This window comes from Poromitra crassiceps (assembly GCF_964638095.1).
Source record: "Poromitra crassiceps genome assembly, chromosome: 1".
Lineage (NCBI taxonomy): Eukaryota > Metazoa > Chordata > Actinopteri > Beryciformes > Melamphaidae > Poromitra > Poromitra crassiceps.
The window spans coordinates 18,438,594-18,465,358 of NC_139623.1; the positions used below are offsets into that span (position 1 = coordinate 18,438,594).

Below are 26,765 nucleotides of genomic sequence, written 5' to 3' on the forward strand. Positions count from 1 at the left end.
CAGTGGAAACACTTATTGGCGACAACCGAGCTCTGGGGCTACGTGTTCAAGAGGTTGAAAACAAGCAAGCTAGCCACCTGGAGAGCCTTAATTTCCTACATCAAGACGTCGGAGATCATCAGAGAAAGACGGAGGGGGAAATCGAAACCCTTAAAGAAAAACTTGACGACCTGGAGAATAGAGAGAGGAGACAGAACCTGAGATTGGTGGGCTTCCCGGAGGGGGTAGAGGGGAAGGACGCCATCAGCTTCCTACAAGAGTGGCTCCCAAAGATACTAGGATTTGACGCCGGAGTCTCTATTGAGATAGAACGGGCTCACCGTACACTCCAGCGCCGCCCTGATGAAGGCAGCCTCCCGCGGGCTCTTGTGATCCGGCTGCTTCGCTTCACAGACGTGACGAAAATCATCAACGCAGCATGGAAGAAAAAACCGCTCCGGTATGGCAACTCCAACATTATGATCTTCAGGGACATGTCCACGGCTCTCTACAAGAAAAGGAAGGCATTCATGCCTTTGAAGAAGAAGCTACACGGCAACGACATCTCCTTCAGGCTACTCCATCCTACCAGCCTCGTCCTGGAGCTTCCGGAGGGGAGACGCACCTTCACTTCTCCGGGGTCGGCAGAGAACTATCTGGCGAAACATCACCCGAAAATGGTGCAGTAATCCTAGGACTTCCACGGGTCCCTGCTCAGGAAGATAAACAAAGATCTCCGTCGCCTAACTGGCGACATGTGAGTTAACGTAGCACTCAAGAGTTTTATTTGACTTTTTTTTTATTTTATTTACAGGCCCTTATAAATGATATTTTGATTTAATTTTTACCTAGCCATACGGACTGCTTAAAGCCACAGTATATAGCTACGTTTTCGTTGCCATAGTAACCTTAAGGCTGCTCTATGTCAACGTATTTTGTACTCTAGCATTATGGTTAGTGCCAACTGAATACGTGATTGTCATTTCAATATATATGGGGCCCCTCATATACATTCTAAGAACCTAGATTTGCGTTTGATAGTGGTGTTGCGCTTGTTGTGTACAATCTCACCAAATTTGTTTTTTATTTATTAGGGCAGTTTATGTTGTTACTAGGTAGACCAACGAGAACAAATATAGCCTGGTTATGGAGATGTTTAGTTTCGTCTTATTAATGTTCTTGCTTTCACCTACTCAACCTTAAAGTCTGTAATACTGACGGCATATTAACCAGAAGTTGTCTAGTACAAGCTGTATGACAGCCGGGGATGGAGCGCAGCTCCCAGTATGTTAGAGAATCTGGACCAAACATGTAGCTACATTAATGCACCACTAGGTGTCCCTATACAGCAGGCCATAACTGGATGTGTCTTTGATGCCACGGCACTTGGATAGGTGGGGGATTTAATCTGCTCACTTGATTTTTAGTTTGTTTTCTTTCTTTCTTTCTTTTTCTCAATTGCTTTATACGGTATGTCATAATGCAATAATATTGCTAGCCTCATTTGACCTTATTTCTTTTTCGTTAAGTCCTCAAGGCATGCCAAACCTCTTTATTTATTTTGTGTAAATGTGTATGCGCGTATGTGTATGTGGGTATGTATATCGTATGTGTGTGTATGTGTGTATGTGTATATATGTGGATATGTATGTATGTGTATGTTTGTATGTGGGTATGTGTATGTGTATGTATGTATATATATATATGGTATACACATATTATTATTATTATTATTTTTATTATTTTTATTATGCATTTTATTATTTCCGTTTTTATTAGAATTGTGCGTGTATTAAGATATGATCCATGAGGGGGCTGTTTCTACTCACAATTGAAATACTCTGTCCTAGTTTAGGTAGCTTGGCTTCACCGTCAGGGTAGAGTAGGTTGTTAACTACGTTTGTCGATGGGAAGAATCATAGGCCAGTTTACTTTTTCTTGGGGGGGGAAGGGGGAGGGGGGGGCAACAGACAGGGCAGTTACTTTGCATTATATTCTTTCATTATAGCACAAGACATAATACTTTTTTATTACTCAGCCACTGATTTTTTGTGGTTGTATGCTAGACGGATAATTATCATTGCACCACTACTGTAACCATGTGTACAGCTATAACATATAGGTTTCTGAGTTGGAACACCAATGGAATTAACCAATATGTTAAACGCAAAAAAGTCCTCAACTTCCTTAAAAATCACCATATTGATGTGGCATTCCTGCAGGAGTCACACTTGACGGATGCGGAACATTGCAAGCTAGGTAAACAGTGGCAAGGCCAGATATACTATTCATCGTTCTCCTCTCAGGCTCGTGGGGTGGCCATTTTAATTAGGAAAGGGATACCCTTTCAATTAGAACAGGTGATAAAGGATAAAAGTGGCCGCTATGTATTGGTTAGAGGCTTTTTGGCTGACGAGCCAGTCACCATGATTAACATCTATGGACCAAATCAGGATGACCCACATTTCTTTGTGAACCTTTTTCTCAATATCACATGTCCTCCCTCTGAACTCATTATCGGAGGAGACGTTAACCTGGTTTTGGACTCAGTCAAGGACAGATCCTCTTCAACCACCAAACCGATGTCTTAGGCAGCGAGGGCTCTTAAGAAAGAACTAGTAGACTTTAACCTTGTAGATGTATGGAGGGAGAGGCATAGATTGCTTCGCGAGTACTCATTCTATTCACACGTACATGACAGCTATTCTCGGATTGATGTTTTCTTTGTTCATACAGGGAGGGAGCCCCACGTTACAGCCTGTGAATATCTAGCTAAAACACACTCGGATCATGCCCCTCTTCTTCTCCATCTAGTCAAGCAGGACCAATACAATAAACCTAAACGTTGGAGGTTCCCTACTCATTTGGTCAATGATGAGGACTTTATTAAATTAATCAACGGGAAGATTGATCTCTTTCTTACCACAAACATAGGCTCTGCTTCCCCTTCTATAATCTGGGAGTCTCTGAATGCCTATATTAGAGGTTTCATAATTAGCCACTCCTCTTGGAGGAAGAAACAATATCATTCTAAGACATCATCTCTAGAAAGTGACATCAAGTCCCTTGAAATTGAACATTTCCGCTCACAAACAAAGGAGACTCTTGACAAATTAACTGCCAAAAGGGCTGAATATGATACTCTTACAACGAGGGAGGTGGAAAACGCTATGGCTAGGTTGAGACGGCGCTATTACGAACAGGGCGACAAATCAGGGAAGTTACTAGCATGGCAGATTAGAAAGGAGGAAGCCGCTAGATGTATTTCTGCTATTGAACCATTGGGGGGGGGGTGACGCGGTCCGCAACCCCAGGCACATCAACCAAATCTTTACAGAATTCTATAAATCCTTATACTCCTCACAGGGTGGTAGGTCTCAGGATATGGGAGGTTTTTTAGACGGCATGGATATCCCAAAGATATCGGATGAAACACAGATTGGAATGGAAGACAAAATATCCAAACAAGAGGTGTTAGATGCCCTAGCTAGGCTGCCAGGAGGGAAAGCACCTGGGCCAGATGGCTTTTCAATCGATTTCTTTAAAACATTTGCAAGCAAACTAATTGACCCCCTGCTAGATATGTTTAATCATGCAATCGAAAGTAATAAATTACCCCAAACTTTGGAGCAAGCTCTCATCATAGTTCTGTTAAAAACAGGGAAAGACCCCAAGCTGTGTGGATCGTACAGACCAATTTCACTTTTGGCATGTGAATATAAGATCCTTACTAAAATTATAGCTACCTGGCTTGAGAAAAAAATACCCACATTGGTTAATATGGATCAGACCGGGTTCATTCAAAATCGGTCCTCATGTGACAATGTTAGAAGATTTCTTAACCTAGTACATTGTGCTAAGTCCATAAATGACCCAATCTTGGCTATCTCACTAGACGCGGAGAAAGCCTTCGACCGTGTTGAATGGCACTTTCTCTTTGCAGTCCTGCGTAGAATGAACTTTGGCCCCAAATTATTAAGAATGATCCAACTGTTATACCTACATCCCACAGCCATGATTCAGACAAATTTAGATATATCACCCCTATTCGCCCTCTCACACGGCACCCGGCAGGGGTGCCCACTTTCACCGTTACTTTTTGCATTGGTAATTGAACCCTTGGCCATTGCAATAAGATCTCACCCCTCCATCTCCGGGATCAGGGTTGGGGGTGTGGACCACGTCATCTCACTGTACGCAGACGATATAATCCTGTTTCTAACGAATCTAAACTCCTCCCTGCCTGCCCTCACAGACTTGCTCGCCACATATAGTGCAATATCAGGTTATAAAGTTAACCTGCAAAAAAGTGTGGCTTTACCTCTCAACCCGTTGGCTGAACAATTCTCTCGAGTCAACTTTCCCTTCCAATGGGATGCTCAATATATTACTTACTTGGGCCTAAAGATCCCTACTCAGTTAGATAGAATCTTTTCACTTAATTATGATTTATTGTTTAAAAAGGTGAAGATGGACCTAGACAGGTGGAGCGGACTCCCTATCTCTTTGATAGGGCGTGTGAATAGTATAAAGATGAATGTATTACCTCGATTCTTGTATTTGTTCCAAACCCTCCCCATCTCAATCCCGAATACGTTTTTTAAGAAAATGGAGAGTATGATGTCAGGATTCTTATGGAAGGGGAAGACACCCAGAATTAAAATTAAAACCCTATATAATACTCCCCAGCACGGCGGATTGAAGCTCCCTAATTTTGAACTTTTCTACAGGGCTGCTCAGATCAGAGCTATCTGGCTCTGGCAACTAAAGATGAATGACCCTCCTGCTTGGAGACAAATAGAGCAGTTTCACGCAGCGGATGTGCCCTTGGCTGGCATACCTTTCATTCGGTCGTACCATACTTTGAAGAATGGCACAGACAACCCATTCATAAATCATACATCCAAACTATGGTCGACTATACAAACACGTCTCAATAGCGTAAAACCATTATACAATGGCACCCCCTTCCATGTGAATCCGGCCTTGCCGCCTATATTGAGGGATGGCCGCACCAAGATGTGGCTTAACAAGGGGATCAAAACATTTGGAGATCTTTACGAGAACAGCATACTCAGATCCTTTGACCAGTTAAGAGATGCCTTCAACCTCCCTAGGGAACACTTCTTTAAGTATCTACAGGTCAGACACTACATCAGCTCACAGCAAGGTGGGCATCCAACCCCGTTAGATCCTCTTCCAATTGACGAGATCCTAAAAGGAATCCAACACCCCAGGGGGTTTGTGTCCATAACTTACAGTAGAATGCTGGACTTGATGACAAATAAAACTTTAAAATGTAGGCTCAAATGGGAACAGGATCTCGACTTCACTTATGAAGACTGTGACTGGGAGGCGTTATGCGAGGGCGCTCAATACTTCTCTTATAATAGTCGCCACAAGCTTTTGCAGTTCAATCTCATCCATAGAATTTATTTTACCCCGGAAAGACTCCACAAGATGAATGACACCATATCAGAACTATGCCCTAGATGTAAGATAGATACGGGTAGCCTTATTCATATGTTTTGGGAATGTATGAACCTGGAACAATACTGGGGCTCCATCTTTGAGGCACTGGAGGAGATTACAGGAATTGAGCTACCTCGCTCACCAAGATTGGTCTTACTCGGAGACATTTCGGTACTTCCCATTGATAAGAGGAAAAAGACACGTTTCATTAAATTAGCTTTGATAGCTGGAAACAAATGCATTGCTATGCTATGGAAGAGTGCGGACCCGCCTCCTGTCTCCATGTGGCTCAAAGAAATTGCCTCATATATGGCCTCTGAAAAAATAATGTTCAATCTTAAAAAAAAACCTGGTCTCTTTGTTAAATGTTGGAGTGACTTTAGGCGGTACCTAGAAAATATATAATTGTCAGGTTAAACAAAATATTGGTGTAACAACAGCTATTATATACTGCATACAACGGTTGTTTTCGTAACTATTTATGTCTTGATTGCTAATGTCTGTGTTTTATTGAATGTACTGTCATCCTTCTGCTTTGTTTTTCTGTTTTGTTTCCCCCTGTTTCTTATTTTTCATTAGGGGTGGGTGGGAGGGAAGTAACTGGCGGGGTTTGATCTGGGGTAAAGTATGTGATAATCTCTGTGCTACACCTGTAAACTGAAATGGAAATGAAAATACCAATAAACATATTGTTAAAAAAAAAAAAGCATATAAAAGCATCACATGTCTATGTAGCCCGTTGATCCAGGCATCCAACAAGTGCTTACATGCTGCTTCCTGCTGTTCCAGGAAATCTTGAACAATGAAAAAACACTTACTGTAGGACTGTAACACCGAAAATACTTTTTGAGATCTGAGGCTATTCAAAAAACATCCGGCGCTGTAGGTTCGGACGGCCAGGCCTCATGCTGCTGGAGAACACTTTGACATTTTGTAAAGGGGCACAGTGAATGTGTGTGTGTGTGTGTGTGTGTGTGTGTGTGTGTGTGTGTGTGTGTGTGTGTGTGTGTGTGTGTGTGTGTGTGTGTGTGTGTGTGAGTGTGAGAGTGTGTGTGTGTGTGTGTGTGTGTGTGTGTGTGTGTGTGTGTGTGTGTGTGTGTGTGTGTGTGTAAGGGGGGCGGCACCAGGAGCGTCTTCGTGAAGCTGACACTGTTTATTAATTTATTAATAAATGAAACCGAAATCATCCCACTTTTCTATTTCATAGGTAATAACATTGGCTATTTTAATGATATATTGATTGCCGGATTGGAAATGTCCCCGATTTTCATTTGAGAAATCTGGTCACCTTACAGTAAAGGCACATCTGAGCAGACGTCTTGTGTTCTGCTCTAGAACCCCCAAACCTGTAGTTTAGAGCCGCAGCACCGTCCTTTGGTGAGTCAGCCCATTGAGATATATCGGCGGTTTTACCCCAGTCGCGCGCCAGCCGTATAACATTTTGTGGGCTTTCCCACACATGCCGACTGTCTCTATGGCCTAAATCACCTCGCATTGCAAAAATATTTTGCATGTACTGTTTTTGCATGGATGGTAACACTTTCCGCACCCAGCCAAATCAATATGCTGGAAATGTGTATTTTGATGCACCCTAATATATATATATATATATATATATATATATATATATATATATATATATATATATATATATATATATGTATATTAAGGTATATATTATATACCTTAATATGTAATATAAGGTAACGTATATATATAGCGTATATAAAATATATATAAAATACTAGTCAGCTTCCTTGTTCAAAATGTCTGGTGTAAAACAAAACATAGGCCCTACTGCGTGTGTAAATGTGAATTATAGTTTAGGTTTTGATTGTAGGGTTGACTTCAGTATTGCCACTGATGGTGTCATTACATTCTGTTTTGGTACAGTATATATCTGTTCCCTTTCTTTGTACATTACCTCTGTTTGTGGTGGTGTCAATTTTTACAGGAGCAGCAGTTGGCAATATTCTCATGCAGTGCTTGATGTCTTGATGTACCTTTTCATCTTGCCGGTTTATGACTGCTGCCCTGTATTTCTTCCACAGGGGCTCAAGCCAATGGATCACAATGGGCTTTCAGATCCCTATGTTAAGTTGCACCTACTGCCTGGGGCCAGCAAGGTATGTACATTCTCCATTGTACTTGTATTGTGTTTTCACCTGTCAATCAAACAGTGTCCATACGGTGATGTATTTTTCCTTAGATTTTCTGTTGATTTTTTTCCAGGAAAGATTTACCACACACAGAGTTTAGAGCAGCAAATGGAAAAGCGTTCATGACTGGATATAGGTTAAATCTCTATAGACCCATTTGGAGTGGACGTCACAGGGTTAGTTAGTTGGTGGTATTCAAAACTCTGAGGAAGCAAGTGAAGCCGAAACTGAGAGATCCCCGGAATACAGGAAAAGGACGTCTTGTGCACTATAGACGCTGGACATTCCCACTAGGAATATAACGATGTCCGGCACTGAACTTTGGTGATCTAGTTGGATCCTAGACCCATCCTGTCAGTGAGTACGGGTCAGGAAACCCCACCCCAATGAAAGAGTTAGCTTATTTGTGTAAGATAACCTGTCCGTTGCTGGCAAGGCTTTTCTCCCGCACACTGAATTCACTTGAAGAAGACTTTTAATAAATGCAGCGTTTCGGTCAAGCGATCTTCATCTGGCATATGCCAGACCAAAACGTTGCATTTATTAAAAGTCTTCTTCAAGTGAAGTCAGTGTGTGGGAGTTTTCCCCTTTAACTGATCCTGCTGCTCCGACGTACACGGTTGTGCAGAGATTTCCTCTCTTTGATGCTGGCAAGGATTTAAAATACTTGAGGCGTCCGGATCTTCCATATTTCTATGACAGCTCAAGTTATAGTTGTAACTGCTGCAACCAGTTCCACCCAGTTTTAACAACAAAAGCGGGGAAAGTTTTCAGTCTCTAGGTGAGTGACGCAGATAGAGACTGAGAACTGAGTCTATGGGCCCTATCTTCGTACGCTATCGTTTGCGCTGCGTTTGCGCGCCTCTTATTGCTATCTTCCCAGCGTCTTAAGCTATCGTCTGCCTCCACCGTCCAGTTTTGCGCTGGGATGACACAGGTGTAGGCGTGGCCCAGGCGTGTCCGTGGGCCTCTAGCCTATCATATGTCTCGCGCAAGTGTCATTTAGCACTCTGGGGAAGATACCGTTGGATTTTCCGAGCGCAAAGAGAGGTTTGGGCGTTGCCCGTTCCAAAATAGGTGTTCCATCGCAATGTGTTAAAAAAAGGGGCCTTGGGTGCTCTCAATTTTAATGCCAGCAAATAGCTGGTCTTAGCGCAAACAACCCCACTACGCCAGGCGTATGCCTGAGCGCAGATAGCATTCTCCGGCACAGTGCAGGAAATCCTCGCTTGGATAGGCCCATTACGCACGGCTCGCGCGCAGACACACTACCCTCCTCAGAATGCCACGTTGATTTTCAACTAGCCTACACTGCAGACAAAAACACACCTTGATTTAGCAATGAGAATTCGTTTGTCATGGTTTTGTGCGAAAAAGTGATTTGCGTTTTGAATTGGATTACCAGGGGAACGAGGGTCTGGCGGGGCGGGAGTCTGTGTGTAGCGCGGGGAGGGGTGCTTTGTGTTCGGCTAGTGTGCCGTGTCCTGAAGGTTTTTTGACGGTGGGACGTGGATCAAAGCCTGATGCATCTCCTGTAAAAGTATGGGGGATTTTGAAGGTGTAGAAGCTATTTTACGGACCCATTAGGTGGCGACAGTGCTCTCCGGATTAGAGAAAGATGAGAAAAAAAGAGTAGAAGAAGCCGTGTGGGGAAATGGAAATGCTGTAACGTTAGCTGTGCCTGTGAACAGCAGCCAATCTGCTGCCACAATTGAGCCCCTCCGTCTCCGCTGCGATAGCCCATCCACATGATTAGTTGCCAGAAAAGGAGCATGACACCAGCGTCTTTCTGAAAAGCCAAATCATTCTCAGCTGGAAGCGCTGGGAGCCGGCGAACAAAAACGGCGGAACGATGTGAAAATAGAGCTGGGTGTAGCGCACTTTGAAACGTGCAGAGCAAACGTGCAGCAGAGAGCCACCAGAGACGCTCCCACGGAGGAGTTTGCAGTTGAGGGGGGTGGGGCACGCAGGGCACCATTCAACACGTACCGACCCAGACAGCAGGCTCGATGGACAGATTGGCAAAACACAAGCTAGAATATCTGATGCCCACCAGCAGTAAATCAAGACCAGCAAGAAGGCCAGCGCTGCTGGTTGCAGCTAAAAAATATTATTTTGCCATCAAAATTCCTTTGTTTTCGCTCTTTTATTGAAGGAAATTATTTTTGAGGTGTCACTACATCAGAAAATATTAGCTTCAGAGTCAGTGATGTGCTTGAAATGCTTCATTTCACAAAAGGCTCATTATCTCAGCTTCTAGTTTGAAACGTCTGTTTTTGCTGAAACCAACCTATCTTCTCCGGCTGATAACTAAAGAACGGAAAATGATATCAATAAACTTTTTTTTGCTGATGATACAAGATAGTCTCATCGTTCTTTGGCCCTGTTCGGTGTTTACATAGTAATATCACACAATATTCTGTGGGCCTCGAGAAATCACTGAAAACGCTCTGAAAGGGCTGGCACTGGGAGCATCCGTTTTCCAAAAGTGGCTGGCACTCAATGAGTTAAAGAAACAAATATTTTTAAATGTGTATGTTATAGCCTATATGAGCGAAACGACTAATTAAAAGGCTACTAATTACAAAAGCATCAATTTTCGTTACGAATCCGAACTGGTTCATTCTCCAATTCTCTCTTCCCTCTCTCGTTCTCTCACCTCTCTCTCTCTCTCTCCCTCTCTCTTTTTTCTCTCTCTCTCACTCTGTCACTCTGCTTGCACTGAGCAAGAAAGAAGCTGCTGTCACAGACGTGATGGCGGTGATGCTGTGGCTTTTAAGGGGAGTGATCTCACCTTGTGAATCCTGTTATGGGCATAAACACGCCTATCAGGGTTTGCGCTGAGATGACGTGAAGCGCAGCGGCCCGACACGCCCACAATTATGGCTTTGCGTGGCGCTATTCCAGCGTAAAATGGGCGCTAACGCAAAATTACCGCCATTGTGTTAACAAGCAGAAAACATACATTCCTACAAATGTCATTCTGAATAGTATAACTGTTCACTTGTCTCTTCACCTGCCAGATTGTGAGCTTAACGCTTAGTTCACACAGAGAACCTACGCCTTGCCTTACCTCAACCCAGGCCTACGCCTGCAGACCTTGAGCTGGGCGTGAACCTATTACACGCTTTTGCGATCACACCGCACCCCTTTGCACGCTGAACCTGGAGCCGAGTCACAAGCGCCTCTCCTCTCTCCCGACTGTATTTTTTCACGTGTGGTCCCAAATTATCATAGGTAAAATAAATCGGATATATTTAATGTTCTATTGATGCTGGATATGTATAACCAGGTCTGACTATAGTCGGACATTTTAGAGAGGTAATCTTGCAAGAATATGTGCTGGCACAACAACATTGTCCATCTTGCTTCTTCGGTCGCTATTCTCTCTCATGAAGATTTGTTTGCAGACAGGGATAAAGCCCCACATGATAGCCACCCGTCAATCTCTCTCTCTCTCTCTCTCTCTCTCTCTCTCTCTCTCTCTCTCTCTCTCTCTGCTCAACACTGTTGTAGTAACTCCATTTTATTTTGAAATTCAGTTGACTTTGCCATTTCCCACGGATATTGTCGCGTTTTTCTTTCATGGCTTGACAGAAGAAGCCTGCCTGCACGTGCCTAGTCGGCTTGAAAATAGAACTCACGCCTAAACGATAAAATCGGGTTCACGCGCAGGCGCACGGTGTACACAGCCTTGTTGACTAAAACGGACACCTATTTAAAAGTGTGGGTAAAGGCGAGGCATAGGCAAGGCTTGGGTCCCCGGTGTGAACCCAGCCTAAGAGTCTATAGGCTGAGGTCTCTTACACATTGATTGTGTCTCTCTGGGTCATAATAATTGCTCTGTGGGCTGTTTGCAAGGCTTTTAGGGGAAAGAGAAGCTTCTGATATCTAGACTTCGTGGAAATTACTTTGAAATTTTAATTCTCTTGAAGAATTCTGTGCAAGATTCTGTGACTTCTCTATTTTCCTGCACTGAAGCCTGATTTCCATGAAACCCGTGATTGCAAAACACAGGGGGTCCTAAACATGTCATCTTTCTCTGACTAAAGGACATTTACCTTTCATAGCTAAATGTCAACCCAAATTAATTGAAAACCAAATGCGCTGCAATTTAAAATATGAAGAAGGGGGAAACCATTGGCACTGTAATAATGACATCAACTTCGGTCAGGAATTTTGTCATTATTCAAATAAAGTCAACATTATCCACAGGGAGATCAAATATAAAAAGAATTTGAGGTTGCTATGTAAAAATAATTCTAAATAGAAATCTTTTGTAACAGTATATTTTGTTACCTTTGTGTAGCCCAACAAATCTCCCGGTAGATGGAAAGTATCCAATATATTCATTTATTTTCTTCTGCCCTCAAGAAGGTCTGTTGGGGTTTCTGGGTTAGATAACAGCAGTTACATTTTCGACGGAGCCCCATACTGTATATCGCAATCAGGGCCCCATAACATTCGTTCACACTGGCAGCAGCCCAAAAGAAGTGGCAACAAATAATGAAAATGTCACTTGCAACATGGGGCTGCACTGCGTTATGTGTTGAGAGAATTGCCCGTGTCTGGAGTTTCCTTGCCATCCAGTGGTTTATTGTCCCGCAGGCCACAAGATGACAAGCATGATGTGGTGTCATGGCAATAAACAGTTATATCAGGACCCCGGCAGGCACAGTGTCACTACATCAAAGCACCACGGGAGGCTGCTGCGACAATTTTCAAAGACCGGGGTGCACTAATATGAGAACATTTAACAGCAATACGAGGACATTTGCAGGACTATAAAGGATAGAAACTCAACAAGACAGCTGACATCAAAATAGCACCAATAGATACCACTCAGTGTTGGGCGATAGTAATGGCACTTTTTTCACAAATATTGCAAGGAATTTTAAATTCAGTAATTACATTACAGTTACTAATCCCGGTAACACTGCGTTACTGAAACCTTAACCTGACCCTCCTTTCACCCTTTCTTTTCTCTCCTTTGAAATTTGCATTTCCCCCCCCTCCAAATCCCTGTTTGTTAGTTTTTCGTAATAGTTCTCTTAAGGCCATGGCACACCAATCAAACATTCTCCAACAAACACCAACAAACACCAACAGACAATTGTCTGTGAATGTTGGCAGATGTTGGAGATTGTTTGAAAGCATGGCACACCGACCAAACATATTCAGCACAACAGTTGTTCTAATTTCAGCCAAATGGTGGCGGTAATGCAACAATAACTATGCCAACTGCCGTAAAACACCAAAGAAGAAGAAGCTGACCAAATGCGATTAGCGATTATGGTGGACAATATTGCGATTTGCGATTGTGATTGCGATATAATAAACAAGAGGTATCTAGGGATGTGCCGGCATGAGTTTTTTGACGGTATGATTGGACAAAAATGCCACGGTTTCACGTATCACAGACTAAAATACATGAAATATGTTACAATTTAAAATATATTAAAACTAAATAAATAAAACAATTTGAAATAAAATTATCTTTACAAAAAAATAAAACATTTTGAGACATTTGCCTGTCCCAAACATGTAAAAAAGAAACACCAGAAAAATATAAACTGCACTGTGTTACAGGCAGCACATAGAAGATGGCTCAGGCTGGCAAAGTTAGTTACATGTCTGTCGAGTAATACAATGATATACCCAGTTTATTTATTTTGTAGCGACAGATGGCCTTAAACGCAACACTCACGTGACGCTTCTTGAGAGAGTGGAGAGGTAACGTGCTTCTTTCTGCAGACTTTATCGAGGGACCATGAAGACGTCATGTGACAGGCTACGCTAGTTCAAGCCTGGAGGTGCTGCTGCTGGCAGCTGCGACAGTGTTTTGCTATCAACCTTGTTAATCTCGCTATATTCTTCATCACAGCGGGTCATTACCCACTGTGCACTTAATCGTGCACTAGTTCTGCATAAGCACCTGCAGCTCTCTCCTTATTTTACTGACGTTCACTAATCACATGGCTGTTTACATGCGTTTCTGAACGGCTAGCTAGTTATTAGCATAGCTCGCTGTTAGCGATCATGGATGTTCTCTCTCTGCCTCTCGGTAAGATATAATGACGTAACCGTGCTGCGCATAACATTACTTATTTGCGGGAGTGCATGGGATAAGTCTCCCGCTAGTGTTGATGCCCAGTGTGATGGCACATGGCAGAGAAACGTGTGTTTGCTGCGTCGCGTGTAACGTTAGTTTAGAGGAGGCTCTGACCAGACGACCGCGAACACCGAACACCGAACAAGCACGGATTGAACATGTTGAATCCGGGCGAACATCACCGAACATCGTCGAACACGAACAGACAAGGACAGACAGCTATGGCACACCAAACGAACATTTGTCTTTGTTCGTGTTTGTTCGTGTTTGTTGGAGAATGTTTGATTGGTGTGCCATGGCCTTTAAGGATATGAGCAGGCAGGTTTACATCGGCTGTTAGCTAACAAAGCAAAACAAATGATGGAGGGTGAAGCAGTTGGAAGTATTCTCATTACTTTTAATTCATCTCAGTCAAGCCAAAATACTTTCCACAACACAACATCCAGTCTATCAAAGCATCCAATTTGGCAGCACAGCAAAGGGAAACTCAGAGAAAAACAAGGAGCCTCTACTGCCAGCGAGATTGATGTATTGAGTAATCAAACTAATTACTGTTAGTCTTCGGCAGTACTACGGTAGTAGGGGAGGTCCGGGACGAATGAAGCACTTTTTGTTTTTTTTGTCATTGTGTAAAGATTGTTTCAGCTGGAGTTATAATATTTTCATGTAAGCAACCTACACATGTCCTCTGGCAATACCAACCGTAGTTTCGTTCCATGGGTCAATACATCAGACGTCATCAGATGGCAACCAGAAGCTGCGCAATGCTTAATTTGTCCCACAGTGAAGGGACAAATAAAGCACAGGCGGGGGACTAATGTAGCGGTTGTGAAAAAGGCACAAAAACAGCCAGGTAACAATTTTTTTCTGGCATTAATTCCTTCATCTTTTGGTCATCTAAGAAACTAAGTATTATGAAATACATTTTAATATGTTATATGTTGCAAATTAATATAATTATAACGTCTATCTATATATTTTGCTGATGTGATGTGATCAATATTTTACCTCCCTTAAATGGCTTATCCAAAGAAATATTTGAACGTGTGCATTTTTTTGCCCTCTGTCCGTGGTCCTCTTCCTTATGCGAGGCATTGTCCTGCAAGCACAGATAAATGCATAGCCTATTCAAGGCAATTGGAGCAAAGTGCTTTATTTGTCCCCCGTGCGTTTCCCTGGATGAAAGCTAAGCTAGCACAAAGGATATGCTAACATTACACACAAAACAATCATTGAGCTGTAGTCTACCGATAGGTCTAACAGATGAATAGCGTTAGCAGCATTAAATAAATAAATTCCAACACGCTAATAGAAAAATACACAGTTTGCAATATTTTACTCGCGTCTGAAAATAAGACGAAAAGGCAACGTTTTTGCGGATATCTCCGCCATCCACTGACTGGCCGAGCTGAAACTTCACAGGAAGTGAGGTACCAGGAAGTGTAACATGGGGGGAAAGAATCGTCTTCCTGGGTTTTGTCAAAGATAGTATATGAGGACAAGCTAATTCCGTCCCCCTGCTTAATTCGTCCCGGACCTCCCCTACCATTTCAATCGGGATAATTCTCACAATTTGTGAGGACATTCAATTCTCTGATAGTGTTTACATGAGTTGCGACGGGTCAAGAAAGTTCACAAAAGCTTATTATCGAAAAGTCAAACTCTTCAAGCGATAACGTGTTTTATTTGCGAGTCATGCTTGTGTCCTCCCCAGCACTGCAAACAGATTGGAGGAGACAGCTAATAATCTATTTTATGATTCGGGGAGCACCATCGTTTGGGTATCGGTGAGAGACTGCGTCAATGTAAACAACATTAACTGACTGACCTACTGTAATGTACCCACTTACCAAGCGTGTGCTTCACTTGCAACCTTGCCCTCTTGTCATCATGCTGCGAGCCAAGCTTCTGCCCGGTGTCGCAAGCGAACGCACTTGAACAGACATAACTGATCTCTTGTGTAAGAGCCATTAAGGTTCAGAGATGGACCTCAACGCTTTTGGGCCCCCACTGACGACTCCTGGCAGTTTCCTCCCTTAAATCAAAAATGCAAATGCTTCACGGGAATCACCCATCAAAATTACTCATGGGGTTGCTGAATAATGAGACAGTGGGTCCTTTCATTTGCTCCGGCCTTGTGTGGTTGAGTCACACTAATCCAGAGTCATAAGGGCGCTTTCACACCTACCTCGTTTGGTCCGGACTTTCCAGTTTGATCCGAACCAAAATGACATGTGTGAAACCGGTGTGGACCAAATGCCCGGTCCTTGGTCCGATGAAAAGAGGTGGTCTTGGTCTGGACCAAGCTGGACCATGGTGCGGTTCGCTTGCAGTGTGAAAGCATTTTTTGGATAGTTCCGATAATTAATTTAGGACCAAATACAGGAAGTTTCACCAGGCTATTATCAAAGGAATCATGAGAAATGAGCCGTGGGAGCACATGGGGAGAGGAGGAGAGCAAGTTTGTAATTGAAATATGGTCCGACAACGTTATAAAAGTCAAATGGAAAATACGACACTTACCAGCTATTTTCGGAGAGGATAAGAGAGGGGGGGGAGAGCATGCTGCATGTCACCCAAAATAGTCCATTAATTACTAATTATCCAACGTGTGCTGGCCGATATGAATGCAGTGATAAGATGCTGATAACGCTGATTGAATGGGGAGACAGCAGCCAAATCGGGTGGACAGACCCACCGTGCGCAAAAGAATGACAGGCGATCCAGTCGGATAAAGGTGGATATTTTATGGAAATAGTAATAACGAAACAGGAAATAGGAACAGTCTCTCCTAACAATCCATAAATAGTAATTAGCCGATTATTGTTCTAGGCTTGTATCGCTGCCGACAAGGAAGGCAGCATTAAACTGGCAGATTTCTGAAGTTTGGTGTAAAATATACACTCCAAGTAAGAACGGTATACACGCTAAACGCTGGCAGGCTGGCATTCTTCAGCTTTGAGTTTGGATGAGAGTAGCCTATTGTAGTGATGAAATGACTGATTTGGTAGTTTTGCGATTGGTGTGAGTCAAGCAACCTCCAAAACGCTGTTTCAAATGGCAAAGAAAATAACGTTACCTCAATATTTAGGTCAGTGCAACAAACCCATTCATACAATAATAATAATAGTCCTAATAATAATAATACGTTTTCCTTTAACTCATGTGATCAAAGGGGCGGAGCTGTCAATTCAGAGCAACAGCACATAGACCGCTCATTTCTTTAAATCTCCCTATTCCATTTGTTGTGTCTAAATGATTAGGCTATTGTCAAAGCTTACAGTACCAAACATTCTCTTTCCAAGTGGGTAATTATACATTCTCACGCTAATACGTTTCCATTCTCTGTGTAATTAGGCCCATTCAAAATGTCAACGGGTCACAACAAGGCACTGTCAACGTCTTTATTCCAGTCAGATGCTATTTTCTGTATGTAGACGCTAGACAAAGACAATTCAAAGTCAAAGCACATAGTCAAGATATCACGGACCGCAATGGAAATAAGTTTGTGACTTTATTTTGTTATCCTTGACAAATATTTTTTAAGCTATGATGTATTTGTCCTGTTTCTTTTTCAATTGTTGTCAAATTACAACAGTTTGAGTATGGCGTATGACTCCATGATGTGACGCTCCTCTTGCTATGAGAGAGGGGGGCGTCAGTGCTGTATGAGATAGAAAATCCCCCCTAAGGGGATTTGTTTCCAACAGGAGTCATGACATTGGTGGTGATCTGGGGAGGTGGTGGGGTGAAGCTTTTGCTCTGGAGATGCTGGATGAATGCGGGATGCTGACACAAGGTGAGTGATGACTGCACAAGTGTAATTTAAGCTGTGGTGATGGGGGCTTTATATAGTACCAGGAGAAGGGCATTTATGATGTCATAACTGACGTCATTTGGGCAACTGACGTCACCCTGCAAAGGTGACGTCATAGAGAAGGTGACGTCGGTGATGGTGACGTCATTTAGTGACGTCATTTGGGCTGAGGGGTATGACAGCATGGGGTGCTCTACCTATGCCTTTTGGTCTTCCATGATTGAAATTCAGTCTAATGGCCCAATTCCACAGCAGCTAGTAGCGCGGTCCCGCTCCGCTCGACTCGACTTTTGGTCTCATCCCACCGTCAAAAACCGGCCCAGCTCGGTTTGATTTGAGGCCGAGTCGTGCTACTTTTGGTCCCTGCCTCATCGGGGTACTTCGGGCTGGCGAGTAGGTCCCAAATGGTGACGTAAAACTCTGATGGCTACTGATTGGTCAGAGAGAATCGTGTTTACTCTGTCTACTGACTGTCAATGCAATGCTGGCGGCTGCATACCAGTTTAGTGGTCTTACCTTATCTTCTGTTATGTATATTTCCATCAGTATTTTGTGTCGCTGCCTTCACCTCCGGTGAAATAAAATCGTGGCGGGTGTTCAATTGTCTGAGAAAAAAGTCCGCTGCTCGCTCAGGGAGCTCTGTAGCCGAGTGGAGGCTGCAGCGCTCCGCTAGGCCGCAGCGGGTGTTTGGAAGCCCCGGTCTTGCCTGGTGAGAGGCTGCGGGGTAGAGGCTTCACTCTGTTGCGCCTCTCCCGTCCCCGCACAGCGCAGCGCATGCCTGTGATATCATTCTCTTGGCCGATTGTCACATTTGCCCATGTACACTGTAGGTCATTTAGAGGCACCAGTATTTCATAAACAGTTTAAAAGTTCTGTCGATGGATTTAATTGTAACGTTATGTTATAGCCGAAGGACAGATATGCGGTCGCTATTTTTAGACGACCAGCTGTGGGCGGGGGTGGGTGGGGGCAGATGATCCGCGGTGGAAGCAAAACGTCCATAGGGCTGATACGATTAGAGCCGAGTGGTGACGAGCTGTACAGGGCAGTAAAATGTGGTGGAAATGAGCCATAAGACTACACTAATCTAAAGTCAAGCTAAACATATTGTGGGTGACGAATTGGCAGTAGTAGATGAAATACTCAGATCTTTTACAGTACTTACCGGTAAGTAAAAGTAGTAATACCACACTGTAGAAAAAGTACTGCATTGAAAATGTTACTAAGTAAAAGTACAAAAATTAGCATAAAAATATAATTGTACAGTGAACCGCGACAGCAGCGCCGCAGGCCAAAATGTTTGACTGAAATGTCAGACTCGAAAAGTGTCCTGTCTTATCTGAGATGAAATGCAAATGAACTAGAGTCATATGATCAAATGTTTCATGTCCTCTTTAATTTATGTATCAGCAAAATAGCAAAATAAAACTAGAATGTCTACATTTCCTACCGAAAATGTAATTGTGCTTGCTGTCCTCGCCATGCACCACCTGCCTTGCAAGGTCCCTGCCCATGCAGCTCGGGGGACTAAGTAGTTATGGGTGTGCCTAAGCGAGTAAAAGTACTTGGGAGTAGAAGTACTTGGTAGGTGGGGAAGTCAGACTGGTTGTAGCCTACTAGAGAGACAAGGGGAAAGTTGGCTTAATCTCTGCAATCTAAAACTACATTACCTGCAAACTACAGCCTCAATAATTACCATATATTCTAAATGTCTCCAGCTGTCTCAAGGAAAATAGGACATGATAACCTCCAGAGAACTAGTATTCCTTGTAGTGTCATTCATGTTTATGGTTGCGACAACAACTATTTACAAAACTAGCAGGCTTACGAGAGCTGCAAACACACAAGTGAAAAGCTATCAATGGCTGCATCTAATCAGCCAGTAACTAATGTAGGCTATCTTCCATTATGTTAGTGTTAGAAGTAAAATGGACTGATAATAGTCCCTGGTCACCAAAGTAATGTTACCCTTTTAGGTTTGTTACAGAGTTGCTGATCGGTTGGCATGTGTCCAGTCAGCCAGAGAAGCTGCTTGGGTAGCATGCTAACTAACGCCTAACGCTAGCATTAGCTCAATTAGCTTGTTGCAACTAGTCCCTAACATTGATGAACGTTACGTGTGTCCTAACGCCAGGGGGACAAGGTGTTTGTTTTGGCTGGCTGAGGTTAGCCTATAAGGCACAGTTGTTGTGGCTAACAGCCTTCATTCACACTAGGCTATTCACACTAGGCTATCTCTTCCATTATGTTTTCAAACCCAGCTGGCTGTATATAATGAACAACCACAAAGTGGTGACACTTACCCATGGGTTCAGTTCATTGTTTTCTGGACATGTTTCCATGCTACAGTAACACAGCAGCTAACAGAACAGACAGGCCTCACATGCCGACCGCCATTGTACATGAACACAAAACAGGTTTCCTGCAGGCAGCTGTCGGGGCTGTGAGGGGGTGGGCTCTGGGCAGCCCTGTGAATTGTTTTATTGGTTGGCGACAAGTGACGTAGAAAATCCAAGGAACTCTGATTCACTCTGATTTGCCCTCTCCTGCCTGGGGCTCCCAGGTGATTTCATACTCTTACAGATGGAGGAATGACTGTAGTAAGTACTAATACTTTTACAGATTAGTTAACACCCCCAAGTTTATACAAACCACAAAACCCAATCAAAACCGATTTTCACAGTATGGGAGCTTTAATTTAATGCTTTTTTTTTTGTCTACATCATTCTCTCTACCCAACATGCAACACTCCTGCTCAGAGTTGCTCTTAAGCTCTAGTTATCTGGTCAAATCTCACCGGATTCCTGTTTCCAGTACACTTTTTGCATGTGGTTTTTAACAGAGAAGAGTTGGAGCTGCTGAAAACATACAGTATGCAAATGAGAGTGAGACCATGAGTGATATACCCACTGTGATACAAGTATAGGTGTGTCTGATGTCTACATAATAGCGTGCGTGTCAAGTGTCAATCCAAGAAGGAAGGCTGGCCATAATGACAATGAATCCGCACTTCCTGCCGCCCTTCAAAATAAAACAATTTAGAAGGGACAGGTACTGAATGCTGCTATAGCGCCCCCTAAAGGCGAAATGACACAATATTTGTCCTATAGGCTCAGAGTACATCTGTCCACACCTGTACCAAGTTTGGTTAGCATCGGACGATCTTTGTGAAATAGACCCCACCCACAGAAGTTTGGAAGTCGATTATATGGCAACGGTGCGTTTTTTTCAAAAACTTCGAAGTCAGTGTTGTGCAGGACAGTCCCCACATGATGTGTGCGTTGGTTTGGTGAAGATTGGACAAAATTTCAAGAAGAAATGGCAAAAAAAATGTTTTGGACAAAATGCAAAATGGCGGAAAATCTAGTCTGACGGAAATGGGCGTGGCCTAGATGAGTAGATGCGGAAGGACCCAAGGAATCCAGGGAAAAAATAAGTTTGATGATAGACCCTACGGTTCAAAAGTTATGGACCAAAAGGTAAGGAGGGCTGTTATAGCGCCACCATCTGGTCAATTGGTGCAATTTTTTCTGGTATAGTAAAAGGCCCCTCAGTGCACCTCCCTACCAAGTTTCGTAGCTGTAGCTGTTATGCTTTGTGAATTACAGCTAATTTACTGCAAGATTTTTCCAAACCCCATGCAAGTCAATGGAAAAAAAAAATGTCGCTTAATGGCGAATTGCGGCCAAACCGCTTTCACAAACCCTTAGAAAAGTCATAGCACACCTGTCCTCAATAAGCCGCTCATTTTGAGGTCTGGCATGTCTATGTGGCGGCAAAATTGTGGGAGTTATTACGCGCCGAAAAAAGTGGATAGCAAGAAAAAAAAGAAAAACAAAGTATGTCGGACTTTAAGATTGTGCCTTGCTTGTCAGCAAGCACAATAATAATCCAAGATGGCTTGCATTTTGCTCTGATATTCTCTGAGCTCGCTCTCACAACAATCATTAGGCTTGGCGGAAGAGCCTCATTAGATCCCACTAAAGAGGTCATAAGTTGTGCTAATCAGGAGTGGAGTGTCACGCACTGCTGTCAAGCAAGATCACACTTCATTTCCTTTGAGACCACTATCACACTATGTGACACCTATGATTATTAGCTTAGCGTTGAGTGCTGAATGTGATTAAAGTTGAGCTGAACCCAAAAATGTATTTTTTTTTTCATTTTAGTTCAAATACCTGGGTATTCAGTGCACCTATTTATTAATGTATGCAAAGAAAATCACAAAAAATAATTTTCTTTTCACCCTTTTTCACATCAAAAGTTCATTTTTCAAGATTTCATTCATAACAGTAATCGACAGTTTGCTGACATCACATAGTACTATCAAATTTCTACCCCATTTCAACCAATCATATCACGACCGATCACGAAATGGCAGCTGTCAATCAATTTTTATTTCAGGAGAATTTTCTCCTTCAAATGAAGGAAAATTTTCTCCTTCAAATGAAGAAGAAAATGGCGCCTAGTGTCTGTAATCTGGCAGAATTTATAGCCCATAAACTAACTACTAACTTGGCCAATTGTATGTAACATACAAAATAAAGCAAACGGTAATGTCTAAGAATGCAAAGAAATGTAACTGGCTCGTTAAAATCGCATTCCAGGATAACATTAGTTAACGTAGTTAAGGCTGAATTCAGACCCCGGCCCCTCGGAGATTCCAGGCCGACAGGCTGCACTCTCCGCTCTGCTCCACACAAAGGCAGCTGGCTGCCCGCGGCTCTAACTCGCGTAGCGCCACAACACGCTGAATACCACTCGATTTGGGGGCGGAATACGCCAGGATTGGCAAAAGCCAAATCCCGTCCCCAAAATTGTCAAATCAAATCATCAACATGCTACTATGGCCCGCCTCTCAACCTGGCATCTCAGACGAAGTTTTGTTTTTCAGTCTGAAACGTGACTCCGACCCACGCGCCACTTGGGCTCCGTTGGGTTCATCTCGTCTTTAAATACTGTAAGCCCGATGTTGGTGGTGTAGCCAGAATTAAATTGCAGGTGGGTCTGCAGGTGGGTAAACATTGTGTGAAGAAGTGAGGAAGTTTCGAAAAATGGTCTCACTACAATTAAATGGCTACTATGTGGACTAACATCATCATCAAATGAATACAATTGGGCTCATTGAATTGAAGAGTCAGCTTTCCAGTCATACCCAATTTATGCAATCCCCAAACTGTTTAGGAAACTGCATGGGATTAGCATAAAGTGGGCATGTCTGTAAAAGGGAGACTCATGCATAGAACCCATTCTCATCCAGATATCTTGAGGTAAGAGGTCAAGGGAAGGGTTACACCCTGCCTTTTCGAAACCCCCCCACTCCGAAGATCGACCTCCATTATTCGTAATGGAGGGGTTTCCCTTTTTTTTTTTAAAGGCACCGCTATTCAGAATGGGGACATCCCCTCCATTTCGAAACTCCCCCACTCCTAAATTGATTTTCAAGTCCATATTTCTCCAAGTTTCCTGCATCAAATGATGGTCTCGACCTAGTTTCAAGATGAAGACCAGTCACGCTGCCTCACGCCACACGTAATCTAGAGACATAGCGACCTCAGCATCACATGTAATCCTAGCGTGACGACAAGTGCGTAATCCCAGCGTGACGTCGTTAATGTCGTCAGTGCAGTAGTGACGCACTTGCCTAGGTGACGGCGTTAATGTCGTCAGTGCCGAGGCCATGACGTGGCAGTATTTATAGCCACGCCGGGCGCACCACGGTCCTTGTTCCCTGTCCTCTAGCGCTGCACTAAGATGATCTAATTCCTTCTCTGGAAGCCGCGTTTCACCCCACCCACCTCCCCAGTCCACCACCAATGTATTGACTCCCGAAGAATCCCCTACGGGGGGAGGTTCTCCGAGCAGATGCCCTCCCGCCTCAAGAAGAGAGGCATCCTGCCTCGTAGTCCCTCCCACCTCAAGAAGAGAGGCATCAGTTGCCATGCTGCCACGCCATCAGAATTAATGCCATACCGCTTCAGGCCATGAATCGTATCGCCATGCCATACTTTAATAAAGCTTGCTGATTAACCTTACCCTCTGGTCTCTCATGATTGAAACACTGCAACTCATTGTTTTTTATTGAAAATATGCATAGGCGGCGCTAGATTCGGGAATGGGGAAGCTAATTTCCTCAGATTTTCATAAAACAAAATCAGTTCAACCCGACTGGCATTCACAAAGAACGTCCTCATCTTGCTAATATATGACTCAATGAACCTTATTCAACTGTGAGCATTTGACTCAAAGTTACAATTAATTTTTACCAAACACTTTTCACCGTATGGAACATACGGTGAAACATGTCTGTGATGGTGATCCACAGCTGATTTTAGGATGTATCCAACGTTCACATTCCTGTAGCCTATCTATCTGAATGCAGCAGGCTCGTGTTTACTGCTATAGCGAAATTATATGAAGACAGTGACATATAAAAAAAAAAACAATGAGTTGAAACGTTTATTTCAAGCTGCAGGAATGCAGGAAACTCTGAGAAATATGGACTTGAAAATCCATCGGAGTGGGGGGATTTCGGAGTGGGGGTGTTAAATCAATTTCAATTTCGGAGTGGGGGGGTTTCGGAATGGAAGGGTTTCTGAGTGGGGGGGTGTCGGAACGGTGGTGTTTCGGAATGGAAGGCGGTCCCCCAAGGGAAGATGGCCATGCAAGTGTTTCCCTCACCAAAATTGACCCTAACTTTGCAGCATTATTTTGCCCCCTTCCAGACAAGCTAGCACGACATTGGCTGGTAACAATGGATGACTTAGGTCTTCTAGTTTAATATGATAGTAGAATTTTCACTCTAGCTCTAGCCCGCTACAGCCTCTGAAAGACAATGTCGGCCGCATCCGCCATACCATTAGCTGCCCGGCCAACACAGTGAGACAGGCTGACAGGATAGACCAGGTGTTGGTTGCTTCGTAACGTTAGCTCATAAAAGTCACTCGCAAAGGGGAACCTGGCCAATTTATCGGCCAGATCAGCCCCGGGATGGATTCTGGACAATATAGTGGACGTTATTGTGGCACGTTTGGTCATGTAAGGATTGGCTTGCGTTGGCTGCGGGGAAGTGGATTGCATAAACGCTACAATGTTAGTTTGAGCCAGGAACAACGTGGGATAACGTTTGCTGCGACGCGACCAAACACGTTCAGTGGCACCCGGATAGGGGTTTGATCTGTTACTGCAACCAAACAATGTTCCAGAAGCACAACGGTATAACGTTACGAATATTTGTGACCGTTACATTATCCACAAGACGGTATTAGCTTATTTCACTTCCCCCCCAATTAACTTTGTGTCTAAAGCCCCGAACGCACTGAAGCGTCTGACGCTCGCATTTTGAAGTCCACCTGTTGTTTTAAATGGACGAACACACACTAGAAGCGATCAGCCATTGAAATTTGCATCCACAAAAATATCTTGATTGAAATATAAGTACACAAACACATGTAGTGATTTATTTTTATTTTCCTGCGTTGTTTTTTCAAAAAGCAGTCTAACCATGCAGATATGTATAGGTACAGTACGGAAAATGGTGCTTTCCACAGCTCTCAACAGTGGTAAAGTTGCTAGTATTTCTTTGGAGATTTTGGTTCTGTGCTGTTTGTATTTGCTATCTGATGCCTGCAGTGCGCTATAGAACAGAAATTGACGCGCGGTAAATGAGGCGCGTTAGTTAACGCTTTCAGTGCGTTCGGGGGCTTAGAAGGCAGGAAGTAAAACACGTGCAAGCAAGACATTAATTAGGGCCCCGGCACTGGAACACCTAAATGGATTGGAAGTTGGAAACCCTCATTAGTGTTCTGCTTGCACCTTCCTGCCTTTTAGACACAAAATGATTGAATTAGGTGGGAAGTGAAATAGGCTAATTGAATGAATTAGCGGGGCTTCTACCTTGTAAATCGATTAGCTATATTTTCTAGATATGGCCGCTAAAATGATGAGTAAGATTTCAGTTTTGTTCTCTTTGTGACACCTATCACAATTGCAGGTGAGATCCAAACAGTGTTGCATTATGTGACACTAGAAATGTCGCGCGCATTGTGAGCGAGATTCCTAGGCTCGCCCGCTGCGTGGCCTCGCCCGTCCTGCTGCTCACCCACTGCATGGGCTCGCATACACAGCTCGGATGCTGTTTGGCATCGCCAGCCCTATTGGCACGCGCGGCGCACATTTGCTCAACTCCGCATCACTGATGACATCACTCACTGATGACGTCACAATTGCCTCAGTGATCATCAATGATCATATCATGGAGTGCTCGAGTGACATCACTCAGCACACAATTGCTCAACTTCGCATCACTGATAACGTCAGTGACTGATCAGTAGTGAGAGAAAAGTAGAGTCCGCACATTGACTGATGATGTCATATACATCTTCAGTGACATCATTACTGACCAAAATCATCACAAATCTCACAATGTGGGACAAAAATCGTAGACAGACAAACAGACAGAGCCCACTTACTCCCTTTTATAGATATAAATACTAGGCATCTCACGTGTGTGTGTGTGTGTGCGTGTGTGTGTGTGTGTGTGTGTCTGTGTGTGTGCGTGCGTGCGTGTGTGTGTGCGTGTGCGTGCGTGTGTGCGTGCATGCGCGCGTGCTCAGCGTGTGTGTGTCATCATGGCAAAATGTGGTCGTGGAGAGAACTACCCCAGAAGCCGTTTTGCATATTTTGCCAGGTGTATGTCTGTCTGTCGGTCTGTCTGTCTGTCTGTCTGTGGACAGATATTGTCAACGTGATAGCATCACAACGTGCAAGTTACAGTCACAAAACTTTACAGGTGTGTAGTTCAGATCACAATGAAGGCTGAGTTTGAAGATGGGTGTGCCCTTCCCCCTCACTTTACACACCTGGCCCACATTCATTTAAGGTTGTGGGCATCATGGCTGGTGAGATCCCACTGTAAGATGGTAAAGAGGTATTAAGTAATTTGTGGCCACTACTGGCAACCAGCAGGAATTGCAACATCAATAGAACATGTTGAGTTATTGGAATTGATCAACAGCCCTATCAACCCCCCTGCAGATATATTAGTCTGTTTTTGTGCTACGGGGCAGTAAAAACCTGAATTACATCCTTTTTAATGCCTGCTAATCACATCTATAGAAGAGAAGCCCGCTCTCCACTGCAAGTTCAGAGCTTTATTTCATCAGCCTATTTAAAAGCAGCCGTTCCCCGGTGACATTGTCAGTTGAAGGATTTGAACCGCTCAAGG

At 43.6% G+C, this 26,765-nt stretch overlaps 1 protein-coding gene across 1 annotated transcript in view; it reads left to right on the top strand.

Annotated features, from left to right (window-relative positions):
* The window catches only part of doc2b (double C2-like domains, beta), a gene marked incomplete at its 3' end in the record, with an annotated part of 377,287 nt that overhangs the window by 259,224 nt on the left and 91,298 nt on the right, over positions 1–26,765 (top strand). Inside the window, exon 4 of the mRNA XM_083636172.1 lies at positions 7,503–7,577. Within this exon, the coding sequence (XP_083492298.1) occupies positions 7,503–7,577 (75 nt within the window). The remainder of the gene's footprint in view (positions 1–7,502; positions 7,578–26,765) is intronic.